This window comes from Antechinus flavipes, chromosome 2, assembly GCF_016432865.1.
Source record: "Antechinus flavipes isolate AdamAnt ecotype Samford, QLD, Australia chromosome 2, AdamAnt_v2, whole genome shotgun sequence".
Lineage (NCBI taxonomy): Eukaryota > Metazoa > Chordata > Mammalia > Dasyuromorphia > Dasyuridae > Antechinus > Antechinus flavipes.
The window spans coordinates 177,236,194-177,251,952 of NC_067399.1; the positions used below are offsets into that span (position 1 = coordinate 177,236,194).

Here is a 15,759-nt window from a genome sequence, read left to right on the forward strand (position 1 = left end):
TTCTTAGAGCTGAGGAAACAGAGCTGGGAGCTTTCTTGGGTAATTTGCCTAGAGCACACAGGTAGTAAGTAATAGAGATACCTATCATCCAACTCAAGCTTAAACTTATGATTCCACTGCCTTTCCAATTAGTCACTCAATAAATGAATTATCTTTCCATGAGTATGTTATATTTTTGAGGGCAGGGGCTGTATCTTGATGTTATCTTAAAATTCCAAGTGAATAACTCTAAGCCCTACTCAGCATCTTTTAGGGAAGCTGGGACCAGAACTATGATTTTATTGGTATGGGGAATATGCAATGTAGAAACTCTGTTTTTCAAGACCTCTTCCTCAAATGACACTTTTAGAGAGTTAACAAGAACATTTAGACATTAAGTGACTTTTCCAAGGTCACATAGTATGTGTTAGGAGAGACTTGAACCCAAGTCTTCTTAAGTCTATGGTCTAGCTCTCTTCCTGCTTTACCATAGTGCCTCTTCTATTTCTCAAAGGGAATTGAATTCTTGGACTTGGTCCAAACAAGATGGAAAAGCAACCAGAGAAAGATCAATGGTGCTAGTATATTCACATGATTTAAAAAAAAAATCTCTCAAGTCTTTCTTCCTTGGTGAGAAAAAGTTTCTGAGAAGGCCAACTGGCCTCTTCTCATCTGCTGTAATCTCTTAGTCCTTTTGGCTCCTGAGAGAAATGGAACCAGGTTGCGATGTGAAAGGGATGAGATTATCTAGTACAATTTCTTCTTAGAGCTGAGGAAACAGAGCTGGGAGCTTTCTTGGGTAATTTGCCTAGAGCACACAGGTAGTAAGTAATAGAGATACCTATCATCCAACTCAAGCTTAAACTTATGATTCCACTGCCTTTCCAATTAGTCACTCAATAAATGAATTATCTTTCCATGAGTATGTTATATTTTTGAGGGCAGGGGCTGTATCTTGATGTTATCTTAAAATTCCAAGTGAATAACTCTAAGCCCTACTCAGCATCTTTTAGGGAAGCTGGGACCAGAACTATGATTTTATTGGTATGGGGAATATGCAATGTAGAAACTCTGTTTTTCAAGACCTCTTCCTCAAATGACACTTTTAGAGAGTTAACAAGAACATTTAGACATTAAGTGACTTTTCCAAGGTCACATAGTATGTGTTAGGAGAGACTTGAACCCAAGTCTTCTTAAGTCTATGGTCTAGCTCTCTTCCTGCTTTACCATAGTGCCTCTTCTATTTCTCAAAGGGAATTGAATTCTTGGACTTGGTCCAAACAAGATGGAAAAGCAACCAGAGAAAGATCAATGGTGCTAGTATATTCACATGATTTAAAAAAAAAATCTCCATTGACAAAAGGAGATGGAAATCCAATGAATAGTAAAAGAGTCTGTAGTGAGATGGTTGAAGATTTTCTTGAAGGTAGATGGGGAGTAACAGGACTTTTCTCTGGTCTTCCATCTCAGCATCTTCTGGAGGAGATGCTAAGTATGAGCAGAGTGGATATTAGTCAGGTGTGAAGGGAAAGAGGGAATAGAAGTGGGAGATAAAGGGAAGAAGTGAAGAAATAGTTATTAACATTAATTAGGATATACAAATCCATTTCTTGAATCCAGGTGTGATCATATAGCCTCTATCTTACCTTGCATCAACTAGTGGACATGATTCAAAATGGTATCAGGGACTTGGTTTAACTAAGTGTCTTTATGTGTGTGCATGGGAGGGGACAACATTTCTCTGAACAAAGTCAGAGTTAGACAGTGTCATTGTGAGGTTCTTACTTTGGTTTTATTTTCATAATGTCAGTGCTCTCTATGAGAAAAAATATTTTCAATTTTGTGCCTCATTATTCTCTTCCCATTCTCTTATCCCTAGTTATGATTGAGAACTTTTTTTTTATTATAGCTTTTTATTTACAAGATATATGCATGGGTAATTTTTCTGTATAGACCCTTGCAAAACCTGTTCTAACTTTTCCCTACCTTGTCTCCACCCCCTCCCCTAGATGGCAGGTAGACCAATACATATTAAATATGTTAAAGTATATGTTATATACAATATATGTACACATATCTGTACAGTTATTTTGCTGTACAAGAAAAATCGGACTTAAAAATAAGGTAAAATTAACGTGAGAAGGAAATAAAAAATACAAGTGGGCAAAAACAGAGGGAGTAGAAATGCTATGTTCACTATGTTCACTCTCATTTCCTAGAGTTCTTTTGCTGGGTGTAGCTGGTTCTCTTCATTATTGAACAAATGGAACTGATTTGGTTCATCTCATTGTTGAAGAGAGCCACATCCATCAGAATTGATCATCATATAGTACTGTTGTTAAAGTATATAATAATCTTCTGGTCCTGCTCATTTCACTCATCCTCATTTCATGTAAGTCTCTCCAGGCCTTTCTGAAATCATCCTGCCAGTCATTTCTTACAGAACAATAATATTCCATAACATTCATATGCCACAATTTATTCAACCATTCTCCAATTGATGGGCATCCATTCAATTTCCAGTTTCTAGCCATTACAAAAAGGGCTGCCACAAACATTCTTGCACATACAGGTCCCTTTCCCTTCTTTAAGATCTCTTTGGAATATAAACCCAGTAGTAATACCGCTGGATCAGAGGGTATGCACAGTTTGATAACTTTTTGAGCATAGTTCCAAATTGCTCTCCAGAATGGCTGGATACATTCACAATTTCACCAACAATGTATCAGTGTCCAAGTTTTCCCACATCCCTTCCAACATTCAGTATTATCTTTTCCTGTCATTCTAGCCAATCTGAGAGGTATGTAGTGGTATCTCAGAGTTGTCTTAATTTTCATTTCTCTGATTAATAATGACTTGGAGCATTTTTTCATATGGCTAGAAATAGTTTCCATTTCTTCATCTGAAAATTGTCTGTTCATATCCTCTGACCATTTATCATTTGGAGAATGGCTTGATTTCTTATAAATTAGAGTCAATTCTCTATACATTTTGGAAATGAGGCCTTTATCAGAACCTTTGAATGTAAAAATATTTTCCCAGTTTATTGCTTCCCTTCTAATCTTGTCTGCATTAGTTTTGTTTGTACAAAAGCTTTTTAATTTGATATAATAAAAAAATTCTATTTTGTGATCAATAATAATCTCTAGTTCTTCTTTGGTCACAAATTCCTTCCTCCTCCACAGGTCTGAGAGGTAAACTATCCTATGTTCTTCTAATTTATTTATAATCTCATTCTTTATGCCTAGATCACGAACCCATTTTGACCTTATCTTGGTGTATGGTGTTAAGTGTGGGTCAATGCCTAGTTTCTGCCATGCTAATTTCCAATTTTCCCAGCAGTTTTTGTCAAATAGTGAATTCTTATCCTAAAAGCTGGGATCTTTGGGTTTGTCAAACTCTAGATTACTAAAGTTATTGACTATTTTGTCCTGTGAACTAAGCTCTTCCACTGATCAATAGTCAATACCAATTGGTTTTGGTGACCGCTGCTTTATAATATAGTTTTAGATCTGGTACAGCTAGGCCACCTTCATTTGATTTTTTTTCCATTAATTCCCTTGAAAGTCTTGACCTTTTGTTCTTCCAGATGAATTTTGTTGTTATTTTTTTCTAGGTCATTAAAATAGTTTTTTTGGGAGTTTGATTGGTATAGCACTAAATAAATAGATCAGATAGTATTATCATTTTTATTATATTCACTTGACCTATCCAAGAGCACTTAATATTTTTCCAGTTGGTTAGATTTGACTTTATTTGTGTGGAAAGTGTTTCATAATTTTGCTCATATAGTTTCTGACTTTCCCTTGGCAGATAGATTCCCAAATATTTTATACTATTGGCAGTTACTTTAAATGGAATTTCTCTTTGTAGCTCTAACTGTTGGATGTTGTTAGTGATGTGTAAGAATGCTGATGACTTATGTGGGTTTATTTTGTATCCTGAAACTTTGCTAAAGTTGTGGATTATTTCTAATAGCTTTTTAGTAGAACACTGGGGTTCTCTAAGTACACTATTATATCATCTACAAAGAGTGATAATTTGGTTTCTTCATTACCTACTATAATTCTTTTAATTTCTTTCTCAACTCTTTTTGCTGATTCTAATTATAATTCTATTCTAATACAATATTGAATAGTAATAGTGATAGTGGGCAACCTTGTTTCACTCCTGAATTGGTAATGGTTCAAATTTATCTTCATTACATATGACGCTTACTGATGGTTTTAAATAGATGCTCCTGACTATTTTAAGGAAAAGTCCATTTATTCCTATACTCTCAAGTGTGTGTGTGTGTGTTTTTTTTAAATAGAAATGGATGTTGGATTTTATCAAATGCCTTTTCTCCATCTATTGAAATGATCATACGGTTTTTGTTAATTTGGTTATTGATATAGTCAATTATGCTAATAGTTTTCCTAATATTGAACCAGCCCTGCATTCCTGGTATAAATCCTACTACAAATCTTTATATTCCTAGATAAATACTCAGATTCTTCAATAGGGTGATTGCATTGCTCAAGGGAAGACAATATAGACAGTGAAAGAACTGGTTACAGGACTGAGGTCTCCCAAAATTCAGTTTCATCTATGTGGTGATACTAACATGGCATTAGGGGTCTTGTTGCTTCAGAGCTAATGAAAAAAGTATCTAGTACACTTTTCCAGATTAATTTACTGATATTTATTAACATGTCCAATTTTCCAAGATGCTCCTTAGCCTTTAGTTGAATCTTTTGTCTCAGCAACATAATAAATTTAAGTTAGATCTTCAGGAACCAATCTCCTTCTTATCCTTGAGGCAGTCCATTAGGTAGGTAGCAGAACTTTTGTTACCACTGTTGCTGCACAATGAATTTATTTATCAAAATCAGATCAGCTGTATTGAGGCAGGATATTAAGAACAAGGAATCATAGGATTATAGCAGTCTAGAGCTGGAAGGGACCTCTGTTAGAATGAAAACTATTTGAGGGAAGAGTCTTTATACTTTGGTCTTTGTATTCCTACAGTTTAAAATGAGATTTATGCAGTACAAAAGGGGAAAAAGTGTTTTTGTTAAGAGTGATGCAGGGAAGCAGTTAATACAACTTTATTATATTTACAAGGAGAGGAGAACAAATGCAAGTGGAGAATGGTATCAGTGTGTGACCTTCATTGCTTTTGATCTAGATGTGATACTCATTTTGTGGTTTTAGATGCATAATAGTATCCTTACTCTTGACTCGAGTGTTAAAGTCCCCAAGGGCTCCACATTGGGTAGAGATTTAGACAGGTGACTGACATGGCACTAAGAGAACTTGGCTTATTATCTATGGGGAAGGAAATCAGGACCACTAAAACAAGGTTATTTCTGAATTGTCTAATAAGGAATAAAGAATTATGGGTAAGAACCTAGGAAACAAAACTAATTGTGCTATGCAATATTTTGCTCAAGGGGAAATTACAAAACTTAGAGACACATCGCAGATAACAGGAAACAGCATCTTAACTGCTTTTCTCAACTTTCAAATGACCTCTGATGGCTAGAATAGGCTAAATCCCATTGAGAAACTTGTAGGCCTCATCTATCCCAACCTGTATGGTCCAGAGTAAACAGGAAAAGCTCAGGATGCATCATCTCCAAGCAATACCCTTTGTTTGATTTTTTTAATATATATGACAAGAAAAATGGGCCCCAATCAGACAACTACATGCCAGGTGATGTTACAATAACATATTCTTTTCTTTGATGGTTTGAAATCTCTTATATTTAGGATCCAGGATAATCTTTACTGTATCTTTAAATGAGCTCAAGTTAAACAGTTCCATCAAAAAGAACACCAATGGAATTTAAATAAATGTTTATTTCTAACCAAAGAGGAATCTGACATTGCATTTTTTGGAAGGTGAAGTTGTCAGTTTCTGTATGGCTAATATGAGATCCATAGTGCTTTTTTTGTGTGTGGCCAGATTTACATTGGCTTTGTTGTGTGTTTTATTATACTGGTGACTTGATCCACAAAAATCGGCAACATTTTTTCTTTTTTGAACACTGGCCAATGGTCTGTTCTGTTGGGTTGCAAATTTGTTTTCTGCAGATGCCATGCAGGGTAAGACATATTTTTGAAGTCCAGAAACTAAAACTTTTGGCTATATAAAACAGAAGGACAAGGTTACTAAATCATTCCTGATTTAGTTAAATCATAGTTAAACCAATGATAAAAAATGTCTTTATCCTTTGAGATTGTGATTAAAGGGACACAGGATACAAAGGCTGATTAATCAATTTGTTGACTGAGGGTCCTCTTCATAATTGACAATCTTATTTTTCTACTCTCTGTTAACTTCTCTCTTCATGAGATAATTTTTTTGGGGAAGGCATTAAGAGAGGTTATGAAGGGATGCAGTCACATTTTTTAACATATTGGATTGCTTACTGTTTAGGGAAGAGGGAGGGAACCAGAGAGGGAGAAAAATTTGGACCACCAAATTTTTGAACATCTTTTGCAAAGGTAAATGTTGAAAGCTATCTTTGCATATATTTGGAAAAATAAAAAGCTATTATTAAAAATATGTACCAGCTCTCCCTCTTGAAAAAAATGAAATAATCTTCCATCCTATAGATGAATATTAATACTCCTTTGGGAATATCATCAAAAACATTTTGCATAAAAATATGTATGCTAGAAAAGTTATATAGAAAGAAATTAAATAGCCAGGGATGTTGATCATGAAAACATTTCTTATTCCCTATGCAATTTCAGAGCAACATTGTAGATTTTTTGCAAATATAAAAGGACATTTTTGAGAGTTATTGTTTCAGTCAGAGATTGAAAGTATACCTGGAATTCTTGTAGTACATCTTCTACCTGGAAAAGAAATCAGATAATTAAATATAATGTTTATTATACATCTCTGAATGTTTGAGTAAGATTGCCCCTGTGCAATTATAAAACTCATTTAATGACTCTAACTAAACACAGATTTTTATTTTTCATATATATAAAGAAAGAATGCTGTCAGTAGGTAATACTTGAACTAAGTTTAGAAAGAAATTAGGGGTTCTAGTGGAAGATGGATGGTGAAGACAATGTGCTGGAGAAGATGGGGTCATATAGGATTCAGGGCACATATGGAGAGGCTGACATTGGAAAAAGGCCCACTTCTTTGCAAAAAGATTATAGTAGAGAAAGAGAAAATTGGGGATGAAGTCAAGGAATTTTGATTGTTGAAAAGGGAGAAGAGAGTATAAATGATCTTATTTTCTCAATTAAGTATGAGGCAGGATCCTTAATTGAGAGAGTGAAGGGATAAAATGATGTGGTAGACTTCAAAATAGAAGAGGTTTGAAATACCAGTTGTGGATAATCGAATAGAGTATGAATTTTGGAGAAGTTGTTGAGACTGAATAATATAAAATTTGAGGTCAATTTCATCAGTATGGTTATGTGACATCCTCTAGCTCCATTCGTAGCATACAAATTAAGTATAGAGAAGGCAAATGTTGGGGTGGGAGGAGTCATACAAGGTTAGGACTTGTCAACACTTAGGCACTGATAAAACAAGGCAATACAAACTCAAGAACTGAGGATAGCATAGATTTGAATTAAAGAGTTCACCTTCAAAATCTTCTTTCCAGACATAGTTCAAGTACTGCCTCCCACACAAGGCACTGTGCTATCCCAATTGTTAATCTTCTTTTTCTTTCAAAATTGCTTTCTTTGAATTTTGTATATTCCTATTTGTGTACATATTGTGTCCTCCAAATAGAGTGTAAGCTTCATGAGGAGAAGGACTGTGTCCCTTTTATAATTATATTCCTTGCACTTAGCACAAAGCCTGCACATCATATCCACCAATCAAATAATCAAAAGCATTTATTCAGTGTCTTCTACATTCCAGGCACTGAAGATGCAAAGATAAAAGTATAAATTTATAATGAAATACAAAATATATGCCAAAAGGGTATGGTATCATTAGTATCATTATGAGGCAGATAACTAAGAGCGTGGAAGTTAGAAAAGGTGTCATGAAACATTTTCATATATAATAAATAATAAGTAAATACTTTGTGATTAATGAAGTAGGAATTTTCTGAACTTGTAAAGAGATAAAAAAAAACTGGGGTATAAGGCTGGGGAGGGACTTTTAGAAGGATGCATAAATTAAGATTTAGGAGGGTGAGGGGAGAAAATAAGGGAGAGACTCTTAGAGGGGTGGGTAAAATAAGGAGAAAGAAGGTAAGGGGAGAAGATAAGGTAACAAGAATAGGGTCAAAAAAAAAAAGAGATGAGAAAAAAGATGAAAGGAAATTTACAAAACAGTAATTATAACTTTGAATGTAAGTTGGATGAAACAGAAATGGATAGCAGAATGGATTAAAAATAAAACTCCAAACCTATGTTGTTTATGTAAAAAATATGTAAAAATGAGAGATACGCCCAGAGTTAAAATGGAGGGTTGGAGAAGAATTTATTACGCTTCCACTGATGCAAAAAAGGCAAGGGTAGCAATTATGATCTCAAAGTATGTCTAAAATAGATTTAATTTACAAAGATAATATGACTACATCTTAATAAAAGGCACTATAGACAATAAAACAATATCAATACTGAACTTATGTGCACCAAATACTTTAGTATCTAAAATATTAAAATAAAAATTAAATGAATTACAGGAAGATCTTGTAATACTTTAATAATGGGGGAATTTAATTTTCCTCTCATAACAAGAAAAATCAAATAAAAAATAAGTAAGAAGAAGTCAAGAAAGTGAATAGAATTTTAGATAGTGGATTGGAGAGAACTGAATATAAATAGAAAGGAATGCACCTTTATCTCAGTGATTCATGGTATCTTTACAAAGATTAACCATATATTAATACATAAAATTTTTATAGTTAAAATCAAAAATAGTAAGATTATCTTTTTTCAGATTACAATGCAATTAAATTATATTTAACAAGTCAGCATAGAAACATAGATTAAAAACCAAATTGAGATTAAATAATCTAAATATAAACAGTGAAAGAGTTAAAGAAAAAAATCATAGAAACTATCAATAATTTCATTAAAGAGAATGAAAATAATGTGACAACATAGCAAAACCCATGGGATACAGCAAAATCAGTGATCAGAGTGTGACTCTAAATGCTTGTATCAGTAAAATAGAAAAAGAGCAGACTAATGAACTGGGTATGCAATTTTAAAAAGTCACAAAAAGAACAAATTAGAAAACCCCAATTAAATGCTCAATTGGAAAGTCTAAAAATTAAGGTGAGATTAATAAAATTGAGAGTTAAAAATTGAATTAAAAAATAAAACTTGATTTTGTGGAAAAAAGTAAAATGGATAAAATGCTTAATTTGATTTAAAAAAGAAAGACGAAAACCAAATCACTTATATTAAAAATGAAAAGGGAGAATATATCACTAAAGAGTGATGACATTAAAGCAATTATAAGAAATTATTCTGACCTTTGACCTTTGACTATATGCCAATTAATTTAATAATGTATGCAAAATGAAAGAATATTTACAAAAATATAAATTGTCTAGGTTTGCAGAAGAGGAAATAGAATATCTAATTAGACTTATTTTAGAAAAAGAAATTGAATAGACTATAAATGAGTTTCTCCCCCACCCCCCCAAAAAAGAACCAGAACCAGATGAATTTTTTTCTATTCTTCTTTTTATCTTTTTTTTTTTTAACCAGATGAATTTTCAAGTGAATTCTATCAAATATTTAAAGGTCAACTAATTCTAATATTAAATAAATCATTTGGAATAATAGACAAGAAAGTGATCCTACCAAACTCCTTTTATGAAATAAACTGATACTGACACATCTTTTTTTTTTGTAAATGGTATGATGATATGCTTGGAAAATCCCAAAGACTCAACTAAAAAGTTAGCTGAAACAATATTTTTTATTAAGGTAGTAGGATATAAAGTAAATCCACAAAAACCATTAGCATTCCTATAAATGACAAATAAAAACCTGCAAGAAGAGATAGTAAAAATACCCTCATTAAAATAACTCTAGACAGTATAAAATACCTGGGAATCTACCTACCAAAACAAACTCAGGAACTATACAAATAAAATTATAAAATTTTTTTAGTATAAATTAAAATCAGATTTAAATAATTGGAGAAATAATAAAAAATATAAAGGAATGAGGTTTACTAGTACCAGATCTTAAATTATATTGTAAGGCAGCAATTATCAAAATTATCTGATTTAAGCTAAAGAATAGAATGGTAGATCAATGGAATAGAGATATAACTTACAGCAATACATAAATAAAATAGCCTTGTATTTGACAAGTGTAAAAACTTCAAACAGGTCTTTGCACAAGAATTCAATATATGGTAAAAATTGTTGGGAAAACAGCATGACAAAAACTAGGTATAGATGAACATTTTATACCATTTACCAACATAAGATCAAAATGGACACATAACCTATGGATAGATGAATAATTTATGAATAAACTAGTGATAGAGAGCAAAATTAGGTATAAAATGAATACTTCTGATTACATTAAATTAAAAAAAATTTTGTACAAATAAGTCAAATGTAGGTAATATCATAAGGAAAGTAGAAAATTGGGAAAAATTATAGTCTCACGTAAATGTATCATATATCTCAAATATATAAAGAATTTTGTCAAATCTATGAGAACATGAATTATTCTCCAAGTGATCATTCATCAAATGTTATCATTTGGCAATTTTCCAATGGAGACATCAACACAATTTATAATTATATGAAAAAAATGCTCTAAATCATTAATGGTTAGAGAAATGCAAATCAAAACATCTGCTAAAATGATTGAAAAGGAAAGTGATAAATGTTGAAGGGGATGTGGAAAAATTGATTTGTGAACTGATCCAACCATTTTGGACAGCAATTTGGAAGAGTTTTTAAATGGCTAATACCCTTTGACTGAGTAATACCAATTACTAGATCTATTTCCAAAGATGATTAGGGAAAAAAGAAAAGAACCTATATATTCTAAAATGTTTATAGCAGCTCTATGGTGTCAAAGAACTGAAAATTACAGGGATGCCCATCATTTGGGGAATGGCTGAAAAGTTGTGGTATGATTGTGATGGAAAACTACTGTATTGTAAGAAATGATGAGCTCAAGAAAAACATGAAAAGACTTGTAATGAAATAATGAAGAGAGAAATGATCAGAATCAAGATAGCATTGTATATAGTAACAATATTGTTTAAGGATGACACTGAGTGATTAATTTTGACCATTATTAAGTACCCAAATTAAGCATAAAGAATTTATGAAGAAACATACTATCTGCATCTAGAGAAAGAACTGATAATAGAAGTATGTATAGAATACTTTTACACATAAATATGTATGTGTGTTAGGGTAACTATCTCTAAGGCAGAGAAGGAGGGAAGGAAAAAAATGAAAAAAATTAAATTTACAGGATTACTTTGTTATATATTTAAAAGGAATAGAAAACTACATAATAGATTTTTAAATTTTCAATAGTCTAGGAGAAAGATGAAAATGATATATCAAACACAAAGTGGTAATTGTATGAATGGGGAGGAGATATATTTAAGAAATGTTGTGAAAGGAGAGTCAACAAATCTTATTTGATGTTGATTGGTGAAGGAATAAGAGGAATAGAGTTTGACTCTAAGATTTCAAAACTGGATGATTGGAGAGATGATGGTTCCCTCAAAAAAAAAAAACCAGAAAAACTAGGAAGACGGTTTTATGGATATTAAAATAAGGCAGCAAATTTGATGGTGAGAGTTTAGGATATATGGCAAATCCAAATGGAAATATCCAGCAGGCAGCTGGAAACAGGAACTCGAGCTCAGGCAATGAATAAAAATGTATACTTAAAAATCATGTATATAAATCACATAGGATTATATGTTTAGAGTTAGAAGAAAAGTCAGAGGTGATCAGTCCAGTTATCTCATTTTATAGATGGAGAAACTGAGGATCATGGGAATGAAATTACTTGTCCATGGCATATAAATAGTGTTAGAGATAGAATTTCAGTATGGAGCTCCCTGCCTCCAACTCCAGCATTAATCACTAAACTGCTTTTTCTTAATAGTCATTGAACCCATAGGAGCTAATGAGTTCACCAGTAATTATGATGTAGTCATAAAGAATCTTAAAATTTGCAAAGTACCTTATATGCATTATTTCATCTGAGCCTTATAATAATCTTTTAGTCATTATAGAATGAGAAAGACACTATGTACATTATTGTCCTCATTTTACAGATAAGGTAACTGATATTGGATCAGAATGGTAAATTATGAAAGCTATGGAAAGTTAATGAATCTTTAGGGTGGGAAGAGGAGCTATTGATCTCTATATTGGCTATTAGCACTGAGAATACTTGACTGCCCTAGAGCCTTTGCTGACCTTTTCACTTTTAAAAAGATAATTAAGAAGAGAGGGAAATAAACAAATATTTACTAAGAGTTTACTATGTACCATAGTGCTTAGCAGACATCTAATTTTATTTTCACAACAATCTTGGGATGTAAGTGTGATTATTATACCCATTTTACAGTTGAGGAAACTGAGGAAGGCAAAACTTAAATAACTTGTTTGGAATCATTCAGCTAGTAGACGACTGAGTCTGGATTTGAATTAAAGTCTTCCTGACTCCAACACTGTTCATTGGGCCATTAATTGCCTTATTATTTTCAGATGATCCTTTTCAACTCTTCTGTAGAATTCTTAGAAACTCTAATACAGATCACTGAGAACTAAAGGCCTAAGTAGAGAAAGGAAAGATTCTTTAAGAGAGTAAAAGCTTTCACCCATTAATTCAATATATCCCCTAGGTAAATTATTTTAATGCCAAAAGTTGGTCTCCTTTTCTAAAAAATGAGGAGCTTGTTGGAAAAAAAAGTCTCTGTGTATTGTTAGTGGAGTTGTAAAGGGGTCCAATCACACTGGGAACACAATTGGAAATTATGGAATGTGATTAAAATGTCCATGCATTTTGACCCAGAAAGCATATACTAAGCATATACAATGAGATTGAAGATAGAAAAGCTTTAGAAGATAGTAAGACAATTACAGCAGAACTTTCTATAGTGGCAAAGAACTACAGAGTAGATAGCTTCACATTGGAGAAAAGCTAAAGAAATTGGAGTATATGAATGCAGCAAAACTTTATTATGGAGGAAGCATAGAAACACTTTTTCTTTTAATTTTGTTTTTCAGTAGTCCAAATAAGAATAATAATGATGTGAGTAGAGACAAGGGGATGGAGGGAAAACTGACAAGAACTGGAAACTAATTGGGTGTGATAGTTGTGCAGAATAAAGGAATAAAGAGAAGGAAGGTCGTGAGACTGAAAGACTGGAAAAAAGTTGTGTTTTCAACAGCAATCTAAAGTGTTAAACTAATCTATCTCTGGATGGGCTACAGAAAGTAACAAAAGACTTTCAATAGGATCCTTTAGTGCTTTGACCCAAAAGATTGAAACAGATACAGGAAACTTTAGGCACTGCTGATAGATAAGTACTCTTCAAACTGTGATTGAATAAAAACAATGAAATTGAAGTCACAGGACTTGAATTCTAATTTCAGCTTTAAAAGTATTTTTTTTTTTAGACTTGCTCTATTTGGTTCCACAGAGCAGGATTGTAACATTGGACAAGTTATTTCCTCTCTGTGTGCTTCAGTTTTTCCACTTATAACATGAGAAAAGTGAGAACATTGAATGGAAGTCACAGAGGAATGGGTTTCTACTCAACATTAAGAAAAAAACTTTATGATCATCAGAAATTTCTAAAATGGCATGAGAAAAAGATTAATTTTCAGTGAGGTAAAGTAGAGTTAGTGAAAGAAAGAAAGGAAAAAAAATAGAGGTAGTGACCCAAACAATGTAAATGTGGAAAGAACAACCAACTAACCAAAAAATTGGGATGCTGTACAATTATAACAAGCAAATCTATTTCAGAAGAAAAGATGAGACTATATACCCATGTCCTTTATTTGTAGAGATGAACATATGGGTACAAAATACTGAATACACTATCAATCTCAACTGGTATTTTGATAGGTTTGGCTGAATTTGTTTTTCCCCCTTTTTTTTGGAGAAAGTTACAGAGGATCTTTCTTTGGGTTTGGAAAACATGAAGGATATGTTTTAAAATGAAGATGATGTAAAAACAGACTTAAAAATTAAACAAAATTGAAAGGAGAAAGTTTGAAGCTTCTAAAGGGAGTTGAGATGGAAGTTAGTAAATGATGACTGGAAGAAAGAGAATAGAAAGTTGGATGTTGAAAGTATCCCCCAAAATAATGAATTTTATAATCTGGAAAAGACCTGGACCTGGAGAAACTGATAAACTGAACATTTACATGCTAATGGCTTGAAATTGGACCCTCAGGGTAAAGTGACCCAAGTACTCTAGGAAGCTGCCCCAAGCAGTGTGCCCCAATCATCATTTCAATCCCACCTTACCTGGTGGTAGGAGAGCCACAAAAAGGAAGAGAACAGAGAAAAGGAACATGATTTTCATGATGGAAGGAGTCAGTTGAGAGGAGAGCAACTGGGCTGATAGAAGCTTCAGGTATCTGCCAGTAAGGCAGTCTGGAGTTCCTTATTCTTTGAGAAAATAATGTTCTTCTTGATTAACCAAGCTGGAAGGCACTCCAGCTTCTCTGAAAATCACTAGCTTCCAAATTAGGTGTTGATTAGAACAACATATGAGAAAACAGGTTATAGAATAATTTCTTTTGCATTTTTCCTAGAATGTCCTCATATAGGATGAAGGAGAGAGAGAAGAGTATGGTAGAAGTTGTCCTAGTTTTCCATCTAGTGCAGTGGGGTAGACAGTGCTGGATCTTGTGCCAGGAAGACTTGAGATCAAACAGCCTCACTTTTTGACTCCAGGGAAAAAGATTTTATCTCTATCTGCTTTAGTTTCCTCAACTCTGAAATGGATATAATAGCAGCATCTACTTTTGAAGATTGTTTGGATAAAATGAAATAATATTTGTAAAGCAATTCATAAACCTTAACACATTATATAAATGCTATCGTCATCATCACTTTCTTATTTTAACTAATTATTCTTTTTTAATGGAACAATAGCTTTTTATTTTCAAAATACAGAGAGATAGTTTTCAATATTCACCCTTGAAAAACCTTGTATTCCAAATTTTTCTCCTTTCCTTCCTCTATCCCCTCCCCTATAATCCATTGTATGTTTAATTATTCTTGTCAACTAGGAGCTAAGCTTTACTGTTTTAATGCTGCAAGTGTCAACAGTGTCCTTTACATTAGATATCTTGGAACAGAATCCAGGTCATTTTTCCTTAATTTTATCTCTTCTATCCTCCAAAGACCTCTGATGGATAGTTTAAAAGTGGGTAATGTGGCTGTAGGTCATTGAAATTTTCAAGTATGTAGTGAAGACAAAGATATATTATTTTCTTTATAATGTAACAATAACTTTCTTTATATAATTTCTTTATAATAATATTTTCTATATAACAATGTCCCAAAGGTCATTAATTATAAAATCTTGGCAGTCCAAGGCTGAGAAAGACTTACTTTAAAATGCAATCTGCCTACTCTATTTGAGTGGGTGCTAGTTGTAGAAATTTCTTTGGATCTTTGCAAACAACTTTTAACCATTTAGTTAATCAAAGTTCATGATTTTTTAACAGGACTAAACCACTGGTTTTGATATTCATTGGGTTTTTATTTTCTTTTGTGGGAGTAGGTGTGGGATGGTAAAAAGAATGCTATATTTGGAATCAAAAGAACTGGGTT

General features: G+C 32.8%; 1 protein-coding gene across 1 annotated transcript; it reads right to left on the minus strand.

Moving 5' to 3' along the window:
* Positions 1–5,803: 5,803 nt before the first annotated feature.
* Positions 5,804–14,815, minus strand: DEFB130B (defensin beta 130B). The gene is made up of 3 exons (XM_051975977.1): positions 14,443–14,815; positions 6,802–6,828; positions 5,804–6,109 (listed from the first exon to the last, which is right to left on the minus strand). Exons 1-3 carry the CDS (start codon positions 14,498–14,500, stop codon positions 5,958–5,960), a joined length of 237 nt encoding a protein of 78 aa, XP_051831937.1. The 5' UTR covers positions 14,501–14,815; the 3' UTR covers positions 5,804–5,957.
* Between the last annotated feature and the right edge of the window lie 944 nt (positions 14,816–15,759).